A 25057-nucleotide genomic window follows, 5' to 3' on the forward strand; every position below is an offset into this window, starting at 1 on the left:
AAATACAAAACAAAAAAACATGTTTAGAAATATGATTTATAAGATTAAACACATGGATATTATAAATGTAAATCCGTTTTAAAAACTTAAAACGTTATTGTTTTTTATCATTTTTTTCCGCATAAAAAATTATTCAACTGAATATAACGTTGCTCGAGGATTGCATGAGACACTGGTAATATTTCTTCCTTTGACCTCAGCGGAGGAGGAGGCAACAGTGTAATTCTATTGTTTTGATTTTGCAATACTTGTTTTAAAAACCATTGTTGTGACAAACTGATAAATAATTGTCACAAACAATGTTGATATTTCAATCACGGGATGCCATATTGTCTGTACTGTAACACTGTACAACGCTGTAAATGCCGACTCCCCTCTCCTCCTTGAAGAAATGGTATGCGCGGTTTCTATGCGCTCAAGTCTGTTGTTCTCTCCTACAGTGACTCGTATTCTTACTATGGAGACTAACAGCAATAGAAATAGTGACAGATCTCCTTTCTAAATATCAAACAACGAACATGGCTGCTATAAGGAAAAACAAATCTCCTGTAATGACCGCTGCCGTAAGGTAATTATTGTTTTCCGTCGTTTATTTTCGTGCCGGTTATATTATAGGCACGATGTTTTTATTTTTTAAAATGACGGTTACTGAGGCTAGCGGGCCAACCGTCCGAGCGCGCCTCATCCACTTAAATATATCGGGTAAAAATAAGGCGTCAGTATAGTAAGGTGCTAAAATAACCCGTCATTCAATATAAATTTAATTAGCTAGTAGAGAACTGTCGTTGAGCTAATGGTCGAGCGCCCCCGCACACCCCTCAGCGTGAAATCATTATTCTCGCTTGATATGTGATCCCCTGAGACACTTCTTCCGTTTCCAAGATGGTGACAGCACAAGAAGACTGTAAACATCCGTTCGCCTGGGTTTTGGTTAAATATGACCCTAAAGATGTGGATTTAGCTATGTCTTAAATATCAAACGTCAAATAAATAATTTCTTCATTCGGCCATTACATGATACATTCAGTGTGACCGGTGATATTTGAATTCATAGACGAAATATATCAAATTTCCCTCAAAATTACGTGTCTCTAAATCTATTTTTCGCTGCCCATATGGTTTTGAATGTACATATCTAAAAATAAATATATATTTTTTTCTGATAGTGTTCAGTAGTGCTTCAGCCTACATAAGATTTGCTTAATGCTCATGGCCAGTGATGAATATGATGAATTTGGGGTGGAGGAGCATCTTCTTGATTCTCTCCCACATTCTCAGATATAAAGGCCTTTCTTTGCGGCCTCTTTTAAAGAAAAGATTTGCCCCTGACACTCGCATCACCTTACTTTATCATATTAAAGCAATAATTCACACAAATATGAAAATTCTGTCATTATTGATGTTGATCCAAACTCCTAACTTACACGTTTATAGTGACCACTCAATGACTCCTTAAACAAAACAATGGCAAATGTTTTAATGAAAGTGTAATCTATTAAACATAATCTACAAATAATTAAATATCGATGGCCGGTATAATCTGTGATCCTTTATTAATGGGTAGTGCTTGTTTTGTGGATTCTTAGGCAGGCCTTGGCAAACTAGGCCAGTTTGAAACAATTAACTAATTATCCATTTTGTATTATACATGTACACATATTAAAAATTATTAATTCAACTAAAACTGAACCTACATTAAAACCCTTAGACACTCGTTCATGAGTTCACCAGATCAACGTGATCCAGCTGCGATTTTTGAAATGTTTTGAAACCAATGTTCGAAAAAGTATGACGTAACAAAGCCAAAATTTCTGAATTAAATTAATGCACATGAGTTTGATACACGCGTTTACACTGATTCAAAATACAAGTTTCAGAAGCACCCATCCATCACTAATTATGACACAATCTAGAACCAGTGGTGTTTGATGTTATTGATAAAAAAATAAAATAAAAAAAACTTTAGTGATTGCAATGGCTCTCAGAGATTATCAGTTAATAATGACTTAAATTTCAGTCTGTTCCATCCTCACAAATATATCACAAGATGACTTCAAAACACTTGAAATATAGTGGATGAGTGAGTTATAAATTACTTTTTCTGTGTCCATTTTGGTGCACAAACTGTCCTTGTATGGAAAAGAGCTGCATAAAGGTTTGGACAGACACGAGGGTGAATAAATATTATAGAATTTTGTTTTTGTGAACTATTTTTCTGCATGAGTCCTATAAGGAATTCGTCCTTCGTATTTCTAGCAATGCAGTATTATATTGTTTCGTAGGGTTTTGTTATTTCTTGAACCATGTTCTGTGAATGTAATGCAATGCTGTTTTGCAGCTGCTCCCGCTTACGGCAGGTCCAGGCTCTACTGAGGGATGATGTTAATACAGCTCCAGATGGCATCCTTTGCTCCCTGGGTAACTTAATTAATCAATATCACCTGTGCTCTTTCACTCAGATAATCTTTACTCCAAAGAGACAGGCGGAAATGGCTTGCTCCAGCGAGCCACCTGTAAGTAATATTCTGTGTTTGTGTTTGATTTTTCAGGTATTGACAGCCGCTACAATGAAGGCTGCAGCGAGCTGGCCAGCTACCTTTTCTGTGGCTTGTATAAACACAGCCATTTTGACATGGAGCAGATCCCAGAGGACTTCCCAGAGGAGGTGTTGGATGGTAGGGCAACCTCTCATCCATTCACATTCACCAATTCGCTATTTAATTGCAGTCAGTCATTCTTGGCAGGAATGAGCATATTTGTTGTACATCTTTTTGACTCTGTACTGTTGTATGATTGCTTTTTCCTAGATGTGATCATCCTTATTAAGACAGAGTGTGTCCATGTGTACTGCAACCCAGTGAATTATGGGTACTTGCTTCCCTATATATCTCACTGGAGGAATCTGCACCTCCATTGTCTGACTGAGACAGAGGTAATGCTCTACTCTACAGCACTGATATTAAAAATGGTATACTATTTTTTTCTGAAGAAATTAAATATAAAATAACACACACACACACATATTTAAATTATAAAATATAAGTAAATTGAAGTATAAAAAATAAAATAGTAGTTGCGAGAAATCGAGCTTCAAACGTTCACTGCCATTATAAAGCTGGGAAGAGCCAGGATATTTATTAATATAACTCTAATTGAGTTAATCAGAAGGAGGAAAGTCATATACACCTAAGATGGCTTCTGGGTGATGAAATGAAGGGGGTAATTTTCATTTTAAATCCTTATCCTTTTAAAGGTGCACTATTTAAAAAAAAATCTGTAAAATATCCAAAAACAAGTGGTTAGTGGCCAATGTTATATATTTTGTTCAGTTGAGTACTTATGTTGCTGTGCGAGTAAACCTCACTCCTCTGATCTCAAGAGATGCTTTAGCGAGTGACGCTAGAGGTTGCAGCCTTTAGCCTCAGAGTGTCCGACTCTCGTGCCGGCGAACCCGGGTTCGAGTCCTGCTTGGAGCGGGTGGTTCGAACAGGAGGGGCTACATTAACAATATCCTAAATGTTTCCAACTATTTGTAAATGGTGAGAAAATTGCTATTTTAACCAAGGAACCGGGACGTGTGAGGGAGTCACCTGTCGATGGCGTCATATCTACGTTACCCTTGGTTTCCTGTTTTATTTTGCAGAAACGCTTTACTCTTACTTTACTCTTACTGCAGCGTGCAACAAGTGTCATAGCAGCCGCAGAGCGAACGCATAGAGTAACGTCATAACATAATTTTCAACACACTCAAATGTATTTAATATGAGAACAGAGTTGCATTACCTTATACTCATGACCGGAAAAGTGGAAGTGGTACCGTCGACTAAATAGCATGATAAAAGTCCTGCTGCTCGCGAGGCGTGTGTTGCGTTCATCTCATTAACAATCGCTCCAGCGGCCTTGCTTAGCTCCCACAACACTCGGTTCTGCTCTGCCTCATACTACAGTAACGTTAATAATCGCATCCATGAACATGATTTCTATCCTATCCCGATTCTTTTCCACCAGCCAGGGGCGTAGCTAAGGGGGGGAAAGTTAGGACAATTCTAAGGGCCCACACACTTTTGGGGCCCCCAGAGATCGGTTTTATTAGTAGTAACAGTACTAGTAGTAATGTATTATAAATGTATAATCTACCAAAGAATTAGGGCCTTTGCACACTGAGTCCGAAATTTTCGCATGCGTTTTTTCGTATTCGTGATCCGAAAAATTCGTCACGCACAGAGACCTTGCACCCCGAGTCCGATGTGTATTAATGAATGCGATACGAAAAAAACGCAAAACAACACAAAATGCCGTCTTCAAGTAGTGAGGATGATTTTTTTTGTCCTCTCTCTTAAAAAATGAAAAAGAGGAAATATTGGGTCCATCCACTTCTGCGATCGCGTAGAGAGGAAGGAGAGTTCCTCTTATCAAGGACCTGCAGGATTATCCAGACCGATTCAAAGTTTACTTTAGAATGTCAGTGACTCCGTTTGATGCTTTGCTAGCGATACTGGAGCCACATATTAAAAAGAAGACCACAAATTTCCGTGACTCAATTTATCCTGAACAGAGACTGACAGCCTATGTCTAAAGGGATCCGTGCGCGCACACACACACACACACACACACAAACACACACACACACACACACACACACACACACACACAGTGTGCAAGCGTAATTGACATAACGTAAGGTCGAATTTGTTTTTTGACGTGCGAAAATTTTGCATGCGAATTTCGGACTCAGTGTGCAAAGGCCTTTACAAATATAAAAAAGTGATGCCGCATTTCCGGCAAAATCCAGCAAAACGCTCCACTCATGAACCGCTCACACTCACCGGTAAAACTACGTTCATTCATATCCCACTCCGACATGACGTGCTATAATTGTTGCAGCCATTAAGGTATTTATTTTTATATTTATGTTTAAATATTATAATATGGGTTTTTTATGTCTATGTTGTCGCTCTGTCTATCTATGTCGATTATGAAAAGTGAACAGCATGAGATAGGACACATCATAAGATGAATGGAGTTGATCAGACATGATTCATTGACCACTTCATTAAGTTTTGTTTTGGATAAATTGTATCTTAATTTTAATCAATGTTTCATCAGCCAATTGGGGCATTCTGGGTTGAGCGAGCTGAGCTTAATTGGTCAGTATTATTAAATTGCAGACAAAGATTTTGGATAGCTAGGTTGATGTGGTAGAGGGCCCAACATCATATTCTTTCATAGGGCCCAAAATTGCTAGCGGCGCCCCTTCCACCGGCTGTGAGGTGAAGACCACATGTCCCAAGATTCTGCGCTCAAACTTGGCATCATCAAACTACACCTTTGTTTTGAATAGGCGACCTCTAGTGGACTGAAAAGTTACATAGTGCATCTTTAACAGTTATTAGTGTTCTTAAATATGAATTTTAAGTGAGAAAGACATCTAAATGTAAATATAGGGGGAAATAATATCCAATGTCTGATAATATATATCCAATGTTGACACAGACACACTTACTGTTCATTTATCTCAGATCTTCTATTAATTTTTTTCTCCTCATTTTCGATCTCTTAGTATGAGGATGAAGAGGTTGCAGAGGAATTTAAGATCTCAAGTTTTGTGTCCATGGTTCAAGACTGCCATTGTATTGGAATCCCCTACAGTTCACATGGTAAACATGTAATACCCTGATGTAGCTATTGCAAAAGTATTGTACTTTTGCCCATCATATTTACAGTTGATTCATATTTTCCATAGACTATGTTCAGAAGTTTGACATGTTCATGTTGGAGAAATGGCCCATCATTCAGGCATTTGCCTTGGAAGGAATCGGGGCTGGAATGTTTTTCACCATGAAATATAAGGTTTTGTATTTATACTCTATTACTTATACATGACTTATGGATAATGTATACATTGTATACTATACAGTATATAATAACAGTTGTAAATTGTATAATATGATTGATACAATTGTAAAAGCTTTTAAACTAAAACAGCTTTAGCTTTTGTTATTATGTCCTTCACTGAAATTGTTTGTCTTGCATCTTACAGCTCACAGATGTAAGTCAGAGACTCTGGCAAATATACAGCAGATTGGACCCAGTGTCTCTGGACTGCCTTCTCAATGAGGTAAAACACTTGCACACATTGAAGCATGATTGTTTACCTTTCATATGTCCATGCACCCTTTCTTTCTTATGCAAGAGTGGGTGTGATATTCTCTCACAGGACCTTCAGCTGTTCGAAAGACAGTGGAGCTGTCTGTTCTCCAGTATGGAAATTGAGAGTGCACTGTCCATGCAGGAGCTGTCAGAGGCCCAAGTTGCAGAGGTTCTATTTGCAATATTATCTCTTTTGATCTATTATCGTAATTTTGCAACAATTTAAAGTCAAAATGAAATCAAAGTTGGTTTATTTACATTCCGATGAATTCACCTTGGTTGCATGAGCTGGAAAAAATGGCTAACCAATAGTAAAATATCTATTTAGGCATTGTAGTTTCCACACGTCTGTTATTGAAGCCTTTTTAAATGGTCCTGATGGATAAAAACATAAATTCCAAATTATATCAAGTCGCCTCCTACATGTTTTTTTCCCCTCATTATAGCCGTATCATCTTGGCTGTTACAGTCACTGCAAATAACGTGTTGGATATGAATCATTGTGTGATGCCTAATCTCATTTTCTGTGTCTTTCAGCCTTTCAGAACATATTATTCACATGGTCTCATTTCCAGCAATATCACAGACAAGAGGTATTACCATATGAAACAGTAGCTCTTATTTCTAAGACATTCTGGAGGAATTATTTCTTTATAAGGTGTATGATGAATTTTACATTGTTTGTACTGCAGTAAAAGCAGGCAGCCATTCGTTTTGTTTGGGAGTCACTCTACTAAGGAAGATCTGGAGAACTACTGTTTCACCTTTCCTTCTGAAGGCCACCATGTCCGCAACACTAGCCCTGCCGGGGGTGTTGCCAAACACATGGTGAGAGAGCGCCACACAGCGGCAATATGACTCAGACCTCAACTTGCATGAATTCCTTTCCTTCCTTTTAGGTATTTTTATACATACAACAATTTGATATCTTATGTCTCACACAGCTGCTGCAATGTGTGGCTCCTAAAGGGCCACTAGCCTGCGCTCGAACCTATTTCTTTGGAAGCACACATGTCCCATACTTGGGTAAGTGTACCTTATTTAAATGTAAATTATTTAATTTAAATAATTTTCAATTTCCCTGCACTGTGTGATGTTCACTGGTTTCTTTAATCCAACAGGAAATGACAACACCCAGCAGAAGAGCACAGATCTTCAGTAAGTACTCCAGTTGTGTTTTGTACTGTGTTTTGATGATTGGATTAGTACTAAATTTTGACCTGTTGTGTTACAGGTTGCTTTCACATATCTACTCAGCTGCGGTTCAGTCTGTACTGGCAGGAATCAAATGTTTCTCTATCAATTCCAGTGCTAGTAAGGTAAAATTACACAAGCAAAACTGTGATGAACATTAATGTAGGATTTACATTAAAAGTAAAGTTTATTTACCAATAAAATAAAATTGCAATTTAAAGGGATAGTTCACCAAAAATGAAAATTAGCCCATGATTTACTCACCCTCAAGTCGTCCTTTGTGTATATGACATTCTTCTTTACTAGACGAATACAATCAGAGTTATATTAAAAAGGACTAGCTTGCGGCGGTCAGCGGTACGCAACCCTTGAACCCTTGATGCATGTGTTTTGACGAAGTCGACTTGTGTACCGCTGACTGCCGGAAGCTAGTTATTTTAGCCTATTAAGTTTTGAATATGGATTTTTTCTTACACAAACGCGCCACTTCACTTCAGAAGGCCTTTTTTAACCCCCCAGGGCCGTGTGAAGCAGTTATATGATGGATAGATGTACTTTTATGGACTTCAAAAACGACCCATCAAGTCAATGCCATTATAAAGCTTGGAAGAGCCAGGACATTTTTAATATAACTCAGATTGTATTCATCTGAAAGAAGAATGTCATATACACCTAGGATGACTTGAGGGTGAGTAAATCATGGGCTAATTTTCATTTTTGGGTGAACTATCCCTTTAAGATTGGAGAGCAATCTTTGAATGTGGGTTCCATTTCGGAAATTGCCTATTAAGATGAATGGATTTTACTAGTGATCGACCGATATATCGTTTTCCCGATATTTAAGCATTTTCCCATAATCGGGTATCGGTTTTGTAATATCGGATTCACAGATAAATGAATTTATTCATGAATTTTTTCTCAAAATGAACGTTTTGAGAATTGCGCGCAAGACCGCCATTTCTCAAGCACTGCTTTCTGAGGGGAGATGAGTCAACAACGTAGTTCAAATGGTAAAATAACTTGCATCCCTTAATTAATAAACTTTATTTAACATAACAACTAGTACTGCATAAATGAGATATGCACAAATAAGATGTTATGAGATGCTATCATGCTACTATGTATGTAGTTTAAACTTGCCGCTAAAAATAGAGACGAACTCGAGGAGTCACATAATCCGTTATGTCACAATAAAGACGTAACTTTACATGAATGAAATAAAACAGCCATGAATAAGAGCATGTTGGAAATAAAAGCGCTGAATTTATTTCTCTCTCTCTGTTTATGCTCATTGCTCATCTCGTGAGGTCGCGTTCAGCCGTTCACTCACCGGGTTGATGCTCATGCTAGTCACCATATGCATCTTTTAACAAGACGCACTCGTTTAAAACTCCTTAAATTATATTAACGTCTGCTATATAACATTTATATAATAAACATCAAAATGATTACAGCTCTGTGGAAATGTATTATTAGGGCTATCTCCGTGAGAGACACAGAGATGAAAACAGCGCTCTGTCAGGTATTTAAAACATTAATAAATCTGATAACGTGCCAGATGAGATGGGCTCTGTAATAGCTATGATGTATTCGTGGTTTCGTTTATTTTTCTGACAATGTTTGCATATTCCAGAGAATATTCACTCTTTAGTCTATTAAACGCAGAAACCTTTTGAAACTGTAGTTTAAAACTAATGCTTATATTTATGTGGAGTTGATAGACTCACCTCTCATTTATTTATGTTCTCCATTTGAAAACATTAGACTTTGTAAATGTGTTTTGCCTGTTGTTAATATGCTGTAGTTATAAATAAAAAGATGGAGCAGCATTAATGTTAAAAAGACTTTGCACTGTATTTAAAAATGCACTCTTTCAAACTTATTGATGTAGAAGTGTGTTTTGTTATGCATGTCAGGGAGTGAAATTGTAAAAATTACATAAAGTTCAGTTGTTCAGTCCAGTGCTGTTGCTATAATTGGAAAAAACATAAATAACACAATAAATTAATATCGGTTCTATATATCGGTCATCGGCACATAAACATGCAAATAATCGGTATCGGTTATAAAAAAATCAATATCGGTTGATCACTAGATTTTACCCATGAAAATTCACAGCGGTACATGGGATCGCACCTTAAGAGAACAGTGGAATCCATGCTGCAACAATAACGCTAATGACACAGAGGAACAGGGGTGTAGCACAAAATCCTGGGCCCTATGCATAGGCAGTCCTGTTGGGCCCCCATGTTCCATGTTAAAATATATTCCAGACTTTTCAAAGGGCCCTCTCCCTAGACGGGGCCCTGGGTAGTCAGGTCCACTTTTCCCCCCACTACCACGCCCATGCAGAGGAATGATATTGTTGAAATATTGCTAGAACTACTATCCAGCTAATAACGATAAAAACATTAACAGTCAATCAAATTTCTTCCTACTTTAAAGCACATGCAGCGTTTATGTTCACAGAACATAACTAAAATGCAAGTTATTGTCTGTTTGCGTTATAGTTTTCCTTCTTGGTGTGAATGGGCTTTTATCACAGTGATTTTAAGATGCCATCATTATGGGTGAAGAAATATTGCTCAGGTTATTATTATAGTAAATTATGTACACATATTTTTTCAAGGCAAAGGATGTAGCCGAACAAACGTTTCAGCTGGCCTTGGAAAAATTTGGGTTGATTCAGTACAGGGGAGCTCTCAGGTATGCAACACACAAAGAAATCACAATCTGCGCCTGTAAAAAGGCCCGGAAGAAATCTGCAGTCTTTTTTCTGAGCTGATTTAGCAGTGAATTCTATGATTGGATTTAAGCATTGTCAAATCTGTTAAACAGAGCTGAGAGTACTGTTTTCTTATCGTAAGGTGAAGTATGGTCAAATTATCCAACATTTGATTAAAACACAAGGGGAACGCAAGAATATGTAGAACTGACAGACATTCCAATTGGTGTTGTTAAATCTGCTTCACTTTCTCTAGGGTTCTGAGCATTCAGATTTCTTGTGGGCCTTAGCTATAAGACACTGGTTACTAAAAATGATGTTGTAATATGAGAAACATCTGCTTGCATTTTGAATTGAGAATATTCTTTGTCTACTTTATTTAGGTCCAAAGCTGTGTTTAACATACAGGCTGTCAATAATGAGGGAACGTGAGTTTCTATACACAAACACACATAGCTATTACCTTCACATGTTACACTATATTATACTCTTTCTGTTTTTTTATTTGGTTTATTTCATAACTGATATAAAACACAGACAATCTTTGTTTACACAGAATCATTCCCCTTAGTGATGAGGACAGTCGCTTTCTGGTAAAAACTGTGAGTAAAAACTTCTCCAACCCAGCTGCAGCTTTTCATTGTACGGCTGACCACATTTTTTCATTGCACAGCTGACATAAATGGCTGACTTCTCCACAGGCATCCATGATGGTGTATGATATCCCAGATCTCCAGTGTGGAGAAAACCTGGGATCAATAGTTTTCTCTGAGTCTTTTCTTGAGTCCAGCGTTTACATTCAGCAGAGAGGTAAGAATCCATTTAGTGACCGTATTCAGTTAAAAACAAGTTTTTAATGTTGTTTATGTGGTATGCTTTGAGACAAACCATGTGCAAATTCATCAGTCATCAACACTAGGGATGTCAATTTAGACATTTTCCCATGTTCGATCGTCTTTTAAATTAACGATCAATTAATCGATTAATCGTTAGCCTACAATATGCATCTACAGCAGTGGTTTATAGCCCACAGACAGGGTGTGCAAATACTGCTTAAAACTCCAGGTTCCTCACCAAATGAATGAAAAGGGTTTTTAATCTAAATAAAGGGCTAGTAGGATTGCAAAATGAGTCAATGTGATTGATCATTTAATTAAATTACTTATTTAATAATAAAATGTAACCTCTAATACAACGTGCCACCAACACTGCCTCAAATCTGTTATTCAGAATGTTGTGCATGCGCTCTTCCTGCAACAATGCGCTGAACACAGCAACTAAACCCAATGAATTCACAACGATTTGTTACAAAAGTGTTCTCATTCATGTTATGTAATATGACAGTCCCAATCATAGTTATTTTTAATTGTGCGTTGCTGTTTGAGCTGCGCGCACTGATTGAACACGAATGAATGTACACAGCTCTTTGCTTGCTCGTTATTTAACTCAAGGAAACGCATCCTATATGAGATTGATCAGAAATATACAAAATAAACATAATATTAAAAATATATCTGCACAAAATGGTGTGAATGCACAATGAACACGAAGTGTTCTGCTCTTTAGAATGCGTGCCTCATGTTGTGTACGTGCTCTTTCTGGAGCAACGCAATGAAACAGCCAACTAAACCCAAATAATTTTGCTCTAATGTTATATAATATGACAGTCCCAATCATAGTCATTATTAGTTGTGCATTACTTTTTGAGCTGCATGCGCTGAAGCTGAAGATGATCACCGGCGCGCTTTTCTACCACGTTAATTCTTAACCAAATGCATCCTATATGAGATAGGTCTACACATAATACACACAATATTACAACTTGCATTTGAACAAAACAAAAGACTGTGAATGCACACTTAGTTATGGAGTAACTCAGTTGTAAAAAGGTCCCAAACATAACTCCGGCACGCACGTACGCGCATGACCCTGCTTAAACGATGAATGATAAGTTTTATCGATTAAATGTATTATCGACAATTTATGGATCATCGATTGATCGTTAACATCCCTAGTCAACACCATTGCTGAGTATTTTCTCCTTAAAACTTCAGTTTACCAAAGACATTCTCAAAAACACAGTTTGAAACCGCCCCTGTTCTCTGTCACAAACATGTTGTAACCAATCATGTCAATGTGCGGGTGGGCTTTAGCATATTGAACTATGGTACGAAGCTGGGGGTCTCAAGAGAAGCAAGGTTATCCTGGTATATTTTTCTGTTGATATGAAAAATCGGGTACATTTAGCAATATAGCGGGTGAATTATAAATATAATGTATATTACGACAGGGGTTTTCAAACTGGGGTACGGGGACCCCCATGGGTCCTCCAGAAGGTTCTAAGGGGTCCCCAGAAAATTTCAGAGAATAAAAAGACAAAGCAAAAATAGATAAGGTGTACCAAACATTTGCTGCCGTATAATATGTTTGGTTTGTATTTTTCTAGTGAGTTTTTCTTATCTTGCTCACTGGGGTTGAAAGGCAGTATCCTTAACGCAGTGCGTATGCTGCTTACATACATTTATTGCTAATTACAGTTGCTAATACAAATTATTTTTAATAGAAAATGTTCTTCTTCAGGTTTATACATCCAAAATTAAGTATAGCCCATTTAAGTTTGGAAACAATGTTGTATTTATAATGTCACACTTACTATTTATCTAACAGATTAAATGTTTTTTTTTTTCATACATAAAAATATATAGATGGATTTTAGGAAGGGGGTCCCTCATAAAAGGTTCATCATATTTGGGGGTCCTTGGCATCATAAAGTTTGAAAACCCCTGTATTACGATATAAGGCTTTCTCCACTGATGTCCTAAGTTGTTCAAAGCGTTTCTAAGAATGCTGATATTTAGAAGGCAGCTGTCTGACTCTGAGATGGCAAATGGGAACATGGTTTGTGTACCATTAGCAACACATTAGCCTTTTGCTTGACTACGTTATCAAACAGCTAATAATCATATGAATTACCATTATGTGTCTGACGTAGAGAGCAATACATAAAACGCATTACCATTCTGATATGTATAATTCACTCTTCCACTTCTTCTTCTGAATGAGTTTCTATTTCAAACATATATGACTGAATTAAACCAGTATTTACACTTGGCATTGTGCAACATTTACTACAGAAAAAATTGACTGAGTGGATTCGGTATTCTGAGCTGGTGTGATTGAGCTGAGGCAGGAGCCGAGGACTTATTTGCATATTAATGGGTCTGTGTATACTAAATGAAGCAAGAGTTACATTTCAAGCTATTTTAAGGCATGAAGAAATTATTTTTTTACAGGAAAAAAAAAAAATTTAAATATGTCATTTTGGTGATCAAAGATTAGTTTTAAGGGATCAAATTATTGACTACATTAGGACATTCAGTGCTGTAAAACACTGGATGTGACCAAGGCATCTCTTCTCCTGCAGATGGCGCTCTTTCCTCTGACAGCTGTTTCACTGTACTCACCTCCTCAGTTCCTCGCTATGTCTGCTGGCTGGTATAGTGCACTCATTTTCTCTCCCTACATGTGCAGAGCTTTTAGCCGTACCATTATGAATTCTATTTTTGATTAAATGTTGAGTTAATTAATTGACTTCTGTGTGTTATAGGTAGATGAGGCTGATGTGCGAATGTCTGAACAGGCTCAGCATCTGCTGAAGGTGAAGTTTCACAATGCATTGGTTTGTACAAAACATTGAAGCTCCTCCCTCATGCTATACTAACTCCTGTATATGCTTTAATACCCGTGTGTGTAAAAACAGGAAGAGGATGGTACATGTTTGGGCATTCCACTTACAGTGAGAGACTCTGCCTACATGTTCTCCAATAGCCTGCTCTCTACACCTGAGGAAGGTCAGATTTCACCTCTATTGTAGGGTAATGGATTCAAGTAGTCTTTGTGGATAGCAAAAGGCATTAATGCTTTTGTTATGTTTTTATTGTCTTGTAGGGAAGCTGGTGTTTTTCTCTGAGGGCATCCTGTTCGTACATCCACATCATGGCTCCATCACACTTTCTATGAGTCACATCAACACAATTAAACTCTATGATGGGGTGAGTAATGTTCTCATTCATGATATACTATATGGTGTCAAAATTTGATCAAATACTGTAATATATGTAATGTTTTCTTTGCACAGGGCTCTCTGTCTGATATTTCAGTGCTGTTCATAGAGTATCAGACCTCTCTGCTTCGACACCTTCCATTCCCTTTACACAGCACTGAGCTCTCTCTGGCCATCGCTTTGCTTCCCAGAACCAAGAGCTACAAAAGCTTCTATTCACAGGTGCTCACACACGCATACATTTGCAGGTGGAACATTTAGGTTTCCAGCGTCCTGCATAGTTATTGTATTCTGTTTAGTTGTAAATGAGTTGTGATATGATTTGCAGGTCCTGCCAGCTTGGCATAAGTCAGACTCTGGACTGAGAGTGCAGCACGTCCTCAATGATCAGCTGAGCCCTGAGCACAAGAGCATGTGAGATAACACTTCATTCTGCATCAGCTCAGCCAACAGCATGGGGCCTGATTTGTTAAGATTTTATTTGGTGCTTGAGCCCAGAGGTATCATGATGTAGCATATGATGGTATCCGATGACGTGTTTCCTCTCAGGTACTCCAGGCTGTTTAAGCTTCATGAAACACATTCTCCAGCGGCAAACAGCCACAGAGCTGTTTTGAAGACTGCTTATCCACAGCTGCCAGAGCAGGACAGGTAACACACACACACGTACACACAGACCCTGTGCTGTCCAGGGACAATGTGGCAAAATGTCAAGTGATAAATCAATCTCTTGTTTAACTTTTGACCTAACAAGCTATGACTAGGACAAGTGACCAGACATTTTGCTTGGTTTTTGTCTTTGTCAATATGGTCCAAAAAAAGTATAAGGCCACTATTGAAAATCTATAATATATTTGTCTTTTTCATTAATATATTATATCATCATCAACTTACATTTAAAAATGTCTTATTTTCTTATTGATTTGCATTAAGTTTCCTGCTTTGCTTATGCACGTTGATGTTTTTAAATACTTCTGTTCAGGTTTCTACAGCATTTTGCCATCAGCAGTAGCGTGGGTGAAGAGTCTGTTTGTAGCGACCACTTGTCTACTGTGTTTTCAGACACCGTACATGAAAGCACCACACTTGAACCCAACAAAAAGGTGAAAAGCATGCATATACACGGAACACAGTCATACATAATCTAGCAAATATGTTATGCTGGAGGAACCAGAGCATATGAATAATAATAGATAAATGTGTTTGTGTGTGTAGGTGGTCCTCACTATCATTTCAGGCTTGCCGGGCAGTCATAAGGAGAATCTGAGGGATTTCTTGATGGAAGTGAATCAAAATAGCACCAGGTGAGAGAACAATCGAGATTCCATGAACTATCATTATAACTATAATGTTGTTACATTTAAAATTGGACGTGGGAGGTTCCTAGTGAGCGATATTTCTGACTTTAAAGCGTTTTTCTGTTCTACCATTGGAAGCCTATTTGGACCTTAACCCTATTAAAACCAAATTGCAATTCGTACTGTGTTCTACTGCACTCTAGTAGACGATTGAAAATTTGGACTTTCTGAGTTTAATGGAAAGTATTATAGATCATGGTGCACTAATTACTATCTTTATTTTGTATACTCCTAAACTGAGTACTGTTTGATTGACAGGTGGGAGGTGTTTTGCCCTTCTCTGGAGGGCTCTGAGGAATTCAGTGCATCACACCTTCAGCGGTTCCTGAGCAGTCTTGTGGCCAAACAGAGGGACACGGATCTGAACTCATCCAGAGTTCTGCTGCTTATACCAGGGTAAGACAAACATGAACATGGCTCAGAACCGTGTGAGGTGCGCATTGAGGATCACATCTATTTAAGCCACTTGCTATGTTTTGAGACACAAGAAACCTTTAAATGAACTGATAATTTTTTTCCTGACATGAGTTTGTGTGCTTATGTGTTGTAGGTACACCGATGTGCTGGATGTAATCCAGGCTATCACAGCTCACCCAGACCCACAAGTTCACAGCCAGGTGACAGTGGGTGCCGTCTCAGCCTGTGTCAACCCACTCACGTCCTTCATTAAACACAGGCAAGAGTATTTCCACATGACATTTATCACCTACTTTTCCAGAAGAACACTTGTAATTCAGATGTAAATGCTGTAGTAATAATAATTATATGTCATTATGCAATTATAATATAAGTCCTGTTAACACACTGTAATTTTACCTTGTTTGATGTCGTATCTGAAATTGCTCTTCACAGGCTTCTCTTCCCCAAACTCCTGGAACAGTGCAGTCAGGGTGAGTTTCTCTCAATATGGTGAGAGTATGTGTGGATGTTGCAGAATAGATTATCAGATGTTTCTAGTGTTGTGTCATATCATGTAGAATCAATTTTTTTTTTGTTGGATCTTTAGAGATGGAATGTTCTTTGTGCTATGAAACAAATGACAATGATACTGGGCACATTTACGCATGAGCAATGCATAAGTGGTGTTCAGCAACTTTCTATGTCTGCATATCCCTCTGAAGAATCCCATAGTTATAAACGAGCTTTATCTTTAACAACGTCCCTGATCATTTTCAACTGATATGAACAAAATCAATCAAACTGAGTCTATGAAGACAGTGAGCCATCATCACCAATGTGCCCTTAATTAAAGCCGCTTTATTTAACCTCAGCACTGCAGGGTGATTGCCCCTGTAATAAGTGCACTGTAAGTGATTTAGGATAAATATATATGAGTTTCTCTTTTAGGCGTTGTCAGCAATGTTGTCTTCACGACTGAGCAGAAGCACCCGCTTCTCAAACACATGCAGCAGCTGATCCGTGCAGCCAACCCCAGAACTGCATTTATCTTAGCAGAAAAGGGGGCGGTTAGAAGGTTTGTATATTGATAATTCCTCTGACATACATTCTCACTTAAATGTAATGGTAATAATGATTTTTTTTGTATTGTAGGACTGAAGATATAAGTCTTATTCTGGAGGACAGCAGTTTCTCACAGTCTCATATGATCAATGCACGATATCTTCTGTATCCTGGCTGGTAATTGTCTTGTTCTCTCCTTTTAGTCTATGTGTGTGTACATGCAGGTGGACTTTTAACTATACTGCACTATACTGTGTATTGTTTCAGGTGGGAGGGCAGGTTTGTGTCTGGAAGTGGATCTTTGTCTATGTCTCAGCATCGTATTGAGTTCAGTCGTCCATTAGAGAGAGCTTTATTTCTGCAGCGGTGCAAAGGTAAGCATCTTTTTGTGTGTGTATTTATCATCATCAATAAGACTGTCACAATCATGACATTCTGGTTTATTGATTATTTGTATTTGTATTGTTCATTTCACTTATAATGTAATTTAATAGACATACTGTACATACAGTACCTTCATTTAATCACACCGAAATAAAATATGTATGATTTCCTTTAAGGCTTTGTAAATAAATATTGCACAAAGCACTGTTGTTATTGTTAACTAAACCAAAAAACACTAAAATTGTTTTCATTAATTTGAAATTAAATATAAATGTTTGATGAAAAATTTGAATAAACAGTTGCCTTAGCAACTAACTGAAATAGATTAAATTACTATTAAAACTTAAATAGAAATATATATTAAAAAAACACAATCAGAAGCTATACAGTAAACATACTACAAAAGCATATACAGTAAGCATTACTAAAAAAAATTAAAAGGGAAACTGAAAATGTAAAAATAGAAGCTAATTCCATATATTAATGCATGCTTTAATAGTATAGAAATAATACTAAAATAACACTGGTATTTATTTTATTATTATTATTTCCTAAATTCTTCACACAGTATTGTAAGGTGGTTTGGATAAAACCCTCTAACTTTCATTTTGCACAATTTATTTATTTAAAGATTAAGAAAGTAAATGGGGTCAGTTGCAATTACAAGCAGAACACCTCTTGAGATGGTCTGAATTCTTGCATAATGCACAGTAATGCATTGAAAAAAGAAAAAATGTGCATTTAATGGCATATTCATTTAAAATTACGGTCCCACTTCATATTAGGTGGCCTTAACTACTATGTACTTTCATAAAAAAATAAGCACAATGTACTTGTGTTCATATTGTATTTCAAAACACTTGCTGATATTGAGGTGGGATACGGGTAGGGTTAGGGACAGGTGTGGTGGGATGGGTAAGTTTAAAGGGTAGTGTTAGGTGTAAGGGATGGGTCAGCAGTGCAATTACAAATGTAACTACAGAAATTAATTACAGATGTAATTACATGCAGGTAATTTTTTTAATGCAAGTACAATGTTAAAAACATGCATGTACACAATAAGTGCATTGTATCAAATTATTCATTTAAATGTTAGTACATAGTAGTTAAGGCCACCTAATATAAAGTGGGTCCAAAATTACTTTTTTTAGGACAGTATATGCTTCTAATTTAACATGCGTAATGATTGAGTTCATTTTAAATTGTTCAAATAATCGTGATAAGGCAGTTATGTAAGAATTGTGAGAGACCTACTCAATAATAAACATTGAAAAGGGTTTAATTATAAAGGGAGTGCTATATAAGGATTCTGTGCGATCATTTGCTAAAAATGGAAGTGATCAAAGTAAAAACAACTGACTTTCTCTCTGTCTCGGTTTCTTTTCTCAGCTCTGAAGTCCTCTCTCAGACCTAGCCCTTTCACAGGAAACATCTATCACATCAGTGGGAAAGTGCTGTTCTCTGGTAGGGCAGTCCGTTTTCATCATCTCATGCTAGAAAAAGTTTTTTGGGAAATACAGTGTGACATCAATTAAGATTGTTTATAAATGTATATTGTTTGATTCCAGGATGTCTCTTGCTCTGGTTTTGTCTGTGTAGTTAATGTATGATTTTTCTATGAGAAGTAGTAGGCAGGGGGCCTGTGGGGTAACGCCACACGGTAGGACTCTCACCTCTGAATCCTCAAAGTGATGTGGCCTGCACACATCTATTCTCACTCTTTTTTTCTCAGTCGTTTCTTCCTGTGGTCACATCACATTTTTTTTGGAGGGTTTTTTCTCTGTTCCTTTGAATCTGTGGTGTAGTTGCATGGAGAGAGTGGGCAGATTGACAGAATGGAGAGAGCTGAGTGATTTAATAGTGCCTGAGTTACAGCACGCTAGGTAGTGTAGTTCATTTAGGACCCGTACGGTCCCAACACCATCTGTGATGCCTACTTATCCCCATTAATCATCTGTGTTTTGTTATGGAAATCTTTTGAATATTTGTTTGGTGCCTACGTTCGGTTTGGTGTGTGATTTTTGTTTATAGATCCCTGTAAGTTTTTGTAACATTTTCTTAACATTCAGTGCATTGTGTTCAGTTGTTTTCAAGTTTGACTCCTTGCTTGTTTGTAGAGTGCAGAGTTGTAGTCCATACTGCAGAGGAGTGATTGATGGGATGGATGGCTGTTGGCACGCCATGCTAGACATAGCTCCGTCTGATGACATGTTTGATATATTAGTGTGCAGCATGTTGGACTCGGTGTGTGTGTGTGTGTGTGTATCTGACTGCATGTGGTGTCTGTTTTCACTGTAGACAATGACAGACAGATGGAGGTAAACTGTAACTCTATCAGTGGGAATGTGACTGTTGCCCCCGATCAGGGGACTCACCATGGCCCACGGACAACAAACAACTGTTATCTAATGTTTCACGGAGTGGGGCTCACCCAAGAGGGGCTGAAAGACTGGCTCCGGCATTGTGCCAAACAGGTAAATTCTCATAGGTTGGACCAGGTGGAATCCGCAGACTTCTTTCATATTTTCTGCCTGAATTTTGTGTGCAGTTAAACAGTAAAATGTTTGCTGAGAGCTGAAAGCATTATCATATAACTCCAAATATTTAATAAACACAAATTTTATGAATGTGGGTGCGAAATTATAGAGCGGTATAGAGAGATGGAGATTTTTATGCAATCATCTGAGGGTTAAGGCCTGAAAATGTCTGTGTTTGTGTTTCACAGAAAGTGCCAAAGAAAATCAAGAAAAATCAGAGGACGCTCACCCCACAGGAAATAAAATACATTCATGTGAGTATACACACACTTGCGCTTGCACTCCTTTGTACGTCACCAAAGCAGATGCAGTTTAAATACTTTGTACTCATGTACTCATTTTGTGTCTAGGTGAAAAGGCACCTGGATCCTCTCCCTCCTGGTTACTTCTACAACGGTCATCACTTTGTCAGCTTCTTTGGAGAAAAGCAAAACTTCCATCCTCGTATCTTTTAATTCTAGTTACCAGACATGGTGGTGAAATTTTCTTGGTTACTCTACCGTACAAAATGTTGGGGTCAGTAAGATTTTTTTGTTTTTTTTTTTTGCTTTTATTCAGCAAGGATGCATTAAATTGGTCAAAATAAAGACATAATGTTTCAAAAGATTTCCAATAAATGCTGTTCTTTTGAACATCCTAATCATCAAATAATGATAAGAAATACGAAGAAGAAATCTGCATATTAAAATAGAAGAATTAAGTAATGTAATATTTCACAATATTACTGTTTGATTGTATTTTTTTGATCAAATAAATGCAGCCCTGGTGACCATAAGAGACTTAATTCAAAAATGTTTTAAAAAAAATCTTACCGACCTCATACGTCTTAACAGTATTTTACTTTCAACCTAATGTCTGCATACTGCAATAGATGCATGTTGTCGATAACCACAGATAAGATTTTCAACTCTTCCCATTGTGAATATATAAACGCACATGAATTTGATGTTTACTTTTATTAATCCGATAAATCGGAAGAAGTTTTGAGAAACCAACGCATTTGCACAGCGAAGTTTTCATTTTGAGCGCATTACTGTAAATGCATTTAAGCTGACTGAAGGACAAAGTATACTTCACTTTTTACACGTTCGCGAGGATCAGCATAGTACGCATAGGTCACACATACACATTTCATTTTGTGGCAGTATTTACATGGGTTGTAAATAGTGGCGAGATATTGCTCAAAACTGCACATGCGTTGAACGCCTGTGTCCGAGTCAAAAGAAGAATACTTTGCAAGGCTATGCATTCGACTGTGTGGGTACACTCGCGTACGCGTACAAATCGAAGTATACTTTGAGCTTGAGGCATCAGTTACAATTATTGTGAGCTGTAATTGACAGCATTAAAACTAACATCGAGAGTATTGACAGAACTGACGTGTCTGTGTGTTGCCATCACATGTTGATTCCTTAAATGTGTGTATTCAGTGATGGATCAGTTCATTGATGAATACGTGCACGAGGCTAATAAAGAGATTGAGCGCTTCAACAGAGAGGTGGACCTGCAGCCACACGCTGACCTCTTCGCCCCCTAATCCCCTCATCTGACAAATTCACTTTCCAGGGAGAGGGAGGGGGGTCACTTTACAATCACTAACGTCCACTATCCAATTACCCGCACAAAACCGTCCATTTCCCGTGTTAGAATGAGGGATTTGCTGTTGAGGGATGGGGAGGATTTAGCTCACAGCCAGGGAGAAATATCACAGCCTAATGAGAGATCCTTTGCCCAGCATACCATGACTGTAAATAATACTAGCACCCTGAGAAAGCTGAAACGCTGTTGTGTAAAGGGCTCACAGATGTGTCAAAACAATCCTGTTAAGAAAATATATTTCTGTATTACCAAGTGAAAAGTAAACAGAAATTAGAGGCTCATATATAAAGATTTCCAGATCGTTGCGCTCTTTGCAGCGTGCGTGCTGTAGTGGTGAAGCTCCCTGCAGTGAAGGTTGCCCTACTGTAATTCCAGTGCCTAGCAGACGTATTGAGCTGAATCGTAATGAAGTTTGTCAGTGTGGCTGAAAGTGATCAAACAGAAGGCTCATTTCCAGCCGTGTGCATCTGGAAAGGCAGGTGCACTGCACCTGTCCTCAGTCAGCCTCTGTCAATCTATCGACTCCTGCTGTGAGGATCAGGGCCGGGGATCTCTCATGTGCTGCAGTTCACTTTTCAGCCATTCTGAAGTGATTAACTATCACAGCGGTGCTTCAAGTCACCCATTTTGGGAGGGTTAGGGTATCAGGGGATGATGGAGAAGTTATTATTAGGAGTTCTTAAACAGATCGACTATTTGATGTTGGGTTCGTGTGTAGCACCAGGAATCGGTTTGGTGTGTTAAACCTGTGCTTGCCGAGTGTGCGTTTGTACAAAGGCATGGCAGATGCAGAATTAGTGTGCATAAATCACCCCTGTATTGTACTAGATCTGTACCGTTCAGTATTACGGTCATATTTTAGCTCTATCCTGGGGTGTGTGTCATTCTATGCATGTTTACTTGGACTAATCACACACAGCAGGAGAGCAGCAGTGTCTTTTACGTGTGTAAATACACACATTTGACCTTTTGTCTGCAAGGCGAGCCTTAAAAGTCAATATTTTTGAAAAGATTACGGCGCCACTAAAAGAGCAGAGAGATGCACTTCCAAAGAAACTCGGACACTGCTGGTCTCTTCTGTGCTGCTATATACAGTACACTACATGATTAGCAGCTCTTTCACCAAGCCATATTCACTTTTTGGTCGGAGTTACTGTGGAGATTAATGCGCTACATAGTGCTAATGTTGCTATGAGCCTTTTTTTAGTGTTCCTTTTGAGATTTATAACATAGTAACTTTGCCTTTTATGTCTCTTGACACTTCTGTACCTTGTCAGTATGCAAGTGCAGTTTTACTCAAGGCCGCCCTGTTGTGAACAAACTCTGAAAGGACGTTGCTGAGATGTAGGTCCGCGCTAAACCGACAAGCAAAGAGAATCCGACTACTCGCTAATAGGTGACAGAGCCTCAGAGGTAAGCAGTCACTTCACGGGTGCCGAAACCCAATCACCGATGTGCCGCGCACACACACGCTCATTTAGCTCGTGGTGTTGCCATTAGTCGGGTTCTACACAGCAGCTGTCCTTAAAGGGTACAGGGCTACGAAACACTTATATAATGTGTAGTAGCGGCCGTTTTTAGCACATACTTATCCGCATGTGTTAAGATGTCTTATCAAGTTCTATTTATGCTAACAGAAATGCCTTTCACCAAACTGGAACAACCAAGAAAGAAATTGCTAGAGTTCGATCTATTTTTCATATTGGAAAAAAAAAACCATGATTTATCTTCGCAAATTCTATTTTTCTAATGCTGTGAAATCAATTAAATTGGAGCCAGATGATAGTATGCCTCAGGCGAAGCAGATTCTCTCCTGTGACAGATACTTGGCTGCCGCTGCAGAGTCTTGGCAGAGAGCAGGGGCATCCCCGGGCAGAGCCAAGCGCCAGTGTTGGTGAAAGGATATGAAGAGTTGTTTGTCTATGTTAGTGTAAAGGGCCAGTAAGGGTCTGCTGAGTAACAGAAAGGCACTGGAGGGCCATCGTGTAAAACTCAAGACAAAGGGGAAAAAATTGTCTTAAACTTTGGCATTTGTCTCAGATGAACACTGTGAATCTGGCTTTTGCTCCTCCTCACATGGAGGACTCTAGTGAGGCCCTCCAGAGGCAGTTCCTGGTATTGTGTGCTTAAACCCCCTTTGGCCCGCACAGCTGTGCTCGTCCAGCTGAAGTTAGAGGAATAAAACAAGAGTTTGGTGGAAAGATTTTTGACATTAATGTCAAGGATAATCTTAAATTAGTGGCTTCAATGCTATTCAGATAGGAGGGATAGATTTATGTCTTTTTTGTTTTGATTTGCTTAACACAAACCAGCTAGGGGTTTTCCAAAAGGTCAACTTTTAAAAAGAAGCACTTTTTTTGAGTCTCAACGTTACTTTTGGTGGCAATCTATTATTATTATTATTAGATAAATATTCAGACTTTCAATGGTCACTGAAGGCTTGTTCCTGGCTAAAACTTTTTATCTTGTCCCTAAATCTGAGCATAGTTTTAATAACCAATCAGAAGCTGGTCATTCAGACAGCACATGTCTCTGTTCTCAGGTATCTAGTAGAGTTGGTAACACCAGCATAGAAGTTTTATTTCAACCGGCCTACATTCGGTGCATTATTTTGTGGATGACGTGCTGTGCTTCGAGAGCAACAGTAAAACAGGACAAGCTAAAGGGCTAAATAATTTCCAGTTGCTACTGGCTGGCTGGGGACAAGCATGAAAATTGAAATAGCTAAAAATAGGTATTATTAAGTTATTTGCACAAAGCTAAACATGCACCCATAAGGTCTTTTGTTGGCGTTATGGGGAAACATTGGACCGTTTTTGACTCGGAGGGAAAATGTGGAATTCAAATTGATTCACCAGTCTTTACCTCGGTTTCAGAATATCCAGTGCTCTGAGCTCACGATATCGTTGATATCATCTTAAATGAACAATATTTCAGATGGTTCTACTTGAAAAGTGCCAAAAGTTCTTAAATAACTTTTTTGTTTTGTTTAAAGGGGTTAAACAAAAGTTTGTGAAAAATCAAAATTGGAGTGTTGTTTGCACAAAACTACTGTAACTCGTGTTTTCTCCTGTGACTGATGCTTTTTTCTAATATATATGGTGTATTTATGACAAAATAACACATTAAAATATTTATAAACTACTTCCGTTGATGGGTTATTTGTATTGTCTGTCATTCATAGTGGTCTATTCGGTGAAACATGCTAGCAACAAACATCTTTAGGCAAAAGCAGCCTGGAAGAGAAGCGTGTTTGTGTGTGTAAGGTTATCAACTCGGCAGTGGATTTGTCACATGGTGATAACATCTTTAAGGATGCCAAACCCAGCTTAAACACTAATCTCTGGGGCCTGCAACAACACCATCTATTTATAACTTCGTATGTGTATCTGTAATATGTAATCGAGCACTGTTTTGTGTGTCAAATTGAAGCCTACCACACATCCTTTTCCTGGCCTTCACTTTGGGTCCCTGCCTAGCCCACCTACCAAAATTCTGGTATTCAACCCTCTGTGACTCGAACGCACCCCAAGGATCTATTCTACACACACATCCCAGCCCATTCTCGGCCATATACACAGCCTGA

General features: G+C 38.2%; 1 protein-coding gene across 1 annotated transcript; it reads left to right on the forward strand.

Moving 5' to 3' along the window:
* The first annotated feature begins 388 nt into the window (after positions 1-388).
* dnaaf9 (dynein axonemal assembly factor 9) lies at positions 389-24615 on the forward strand. Its single transcript, XM_079842626.1, has 37 exons — positions 389-568; positions 2339-2418; positions 2550-2675; positions 2808-2932; positions 5561-5657; positions 5744-5850; positions 6041-6118; positions 6218-6319; positions 6688-6743; positions 6843-6978; positions 7095-7176; positions 7272-7308; positions 7385-7469; positions 9974-10050; positions 10453-10497; positions 10626-10671; positions 10771-10879; positions 13494-13564; positions 13677-13727; positions 13830-13920; positions 14018-14121; positions 14208-14354; positions 14461-14546; positions 14682-14783; positions 15115-15235; positions 15348-15436; positions 15749-15886; positions 16041-16166; positions 16343-16380; positions 16838-16964; positions 17042-17128; positions 17219-17325; positions 18725-18799; positions 19634-19809; positions 20061-20126; positions 20223-20316; positions 21303-24615. The coding sequence occupies exons 1-37, from the start codon at positions 519-521 to the stop codon at positions 21407-21409; spliced, it is 3441 nt and encodes a 1146-aa protein (XP_079698752.1). The 5' UTR covers positions 389-518; the 3' UTR covers positions 21410-24615.
* The last annotated feature ends 442 nt before the right edge of the window (positions 24616-25057 follow it).

This window comes from Gobio gobio (genome assembly GCF_949357685.1).
Source record: "Gobio gobio genome assembly, chromosome: 18".
Taxonomy (NCBI): Eukaryota; Metazoa; Chordata; class Actinopteri; order Cypriniformes; family Gobionidae; genus Gobio; species Gobio gobio.

Coding starts and splice junctions, on each gene's coding strand:
- dnaaf9 (XM_079842626.1), top strand. CDS start 519: ATGGCTGCTATAAGGAAAAACAAATCTCCTGTAATGACCGCTGCCGTA. Junction 10,051..10,452: donor CAGTACAGGGGAGCTCTCAG/GTATGCAACACA, acceptor TACTTTATTTAG/GTCCAAAGCTGTGTTTAACA. Junction 13,565..13,676: donor CTCGCTATGTCTGCTGGCTG/GTATAGTGCACT, acceptor TGTGTGTTATAG/GTAGATGAGGCTGATGTGCG.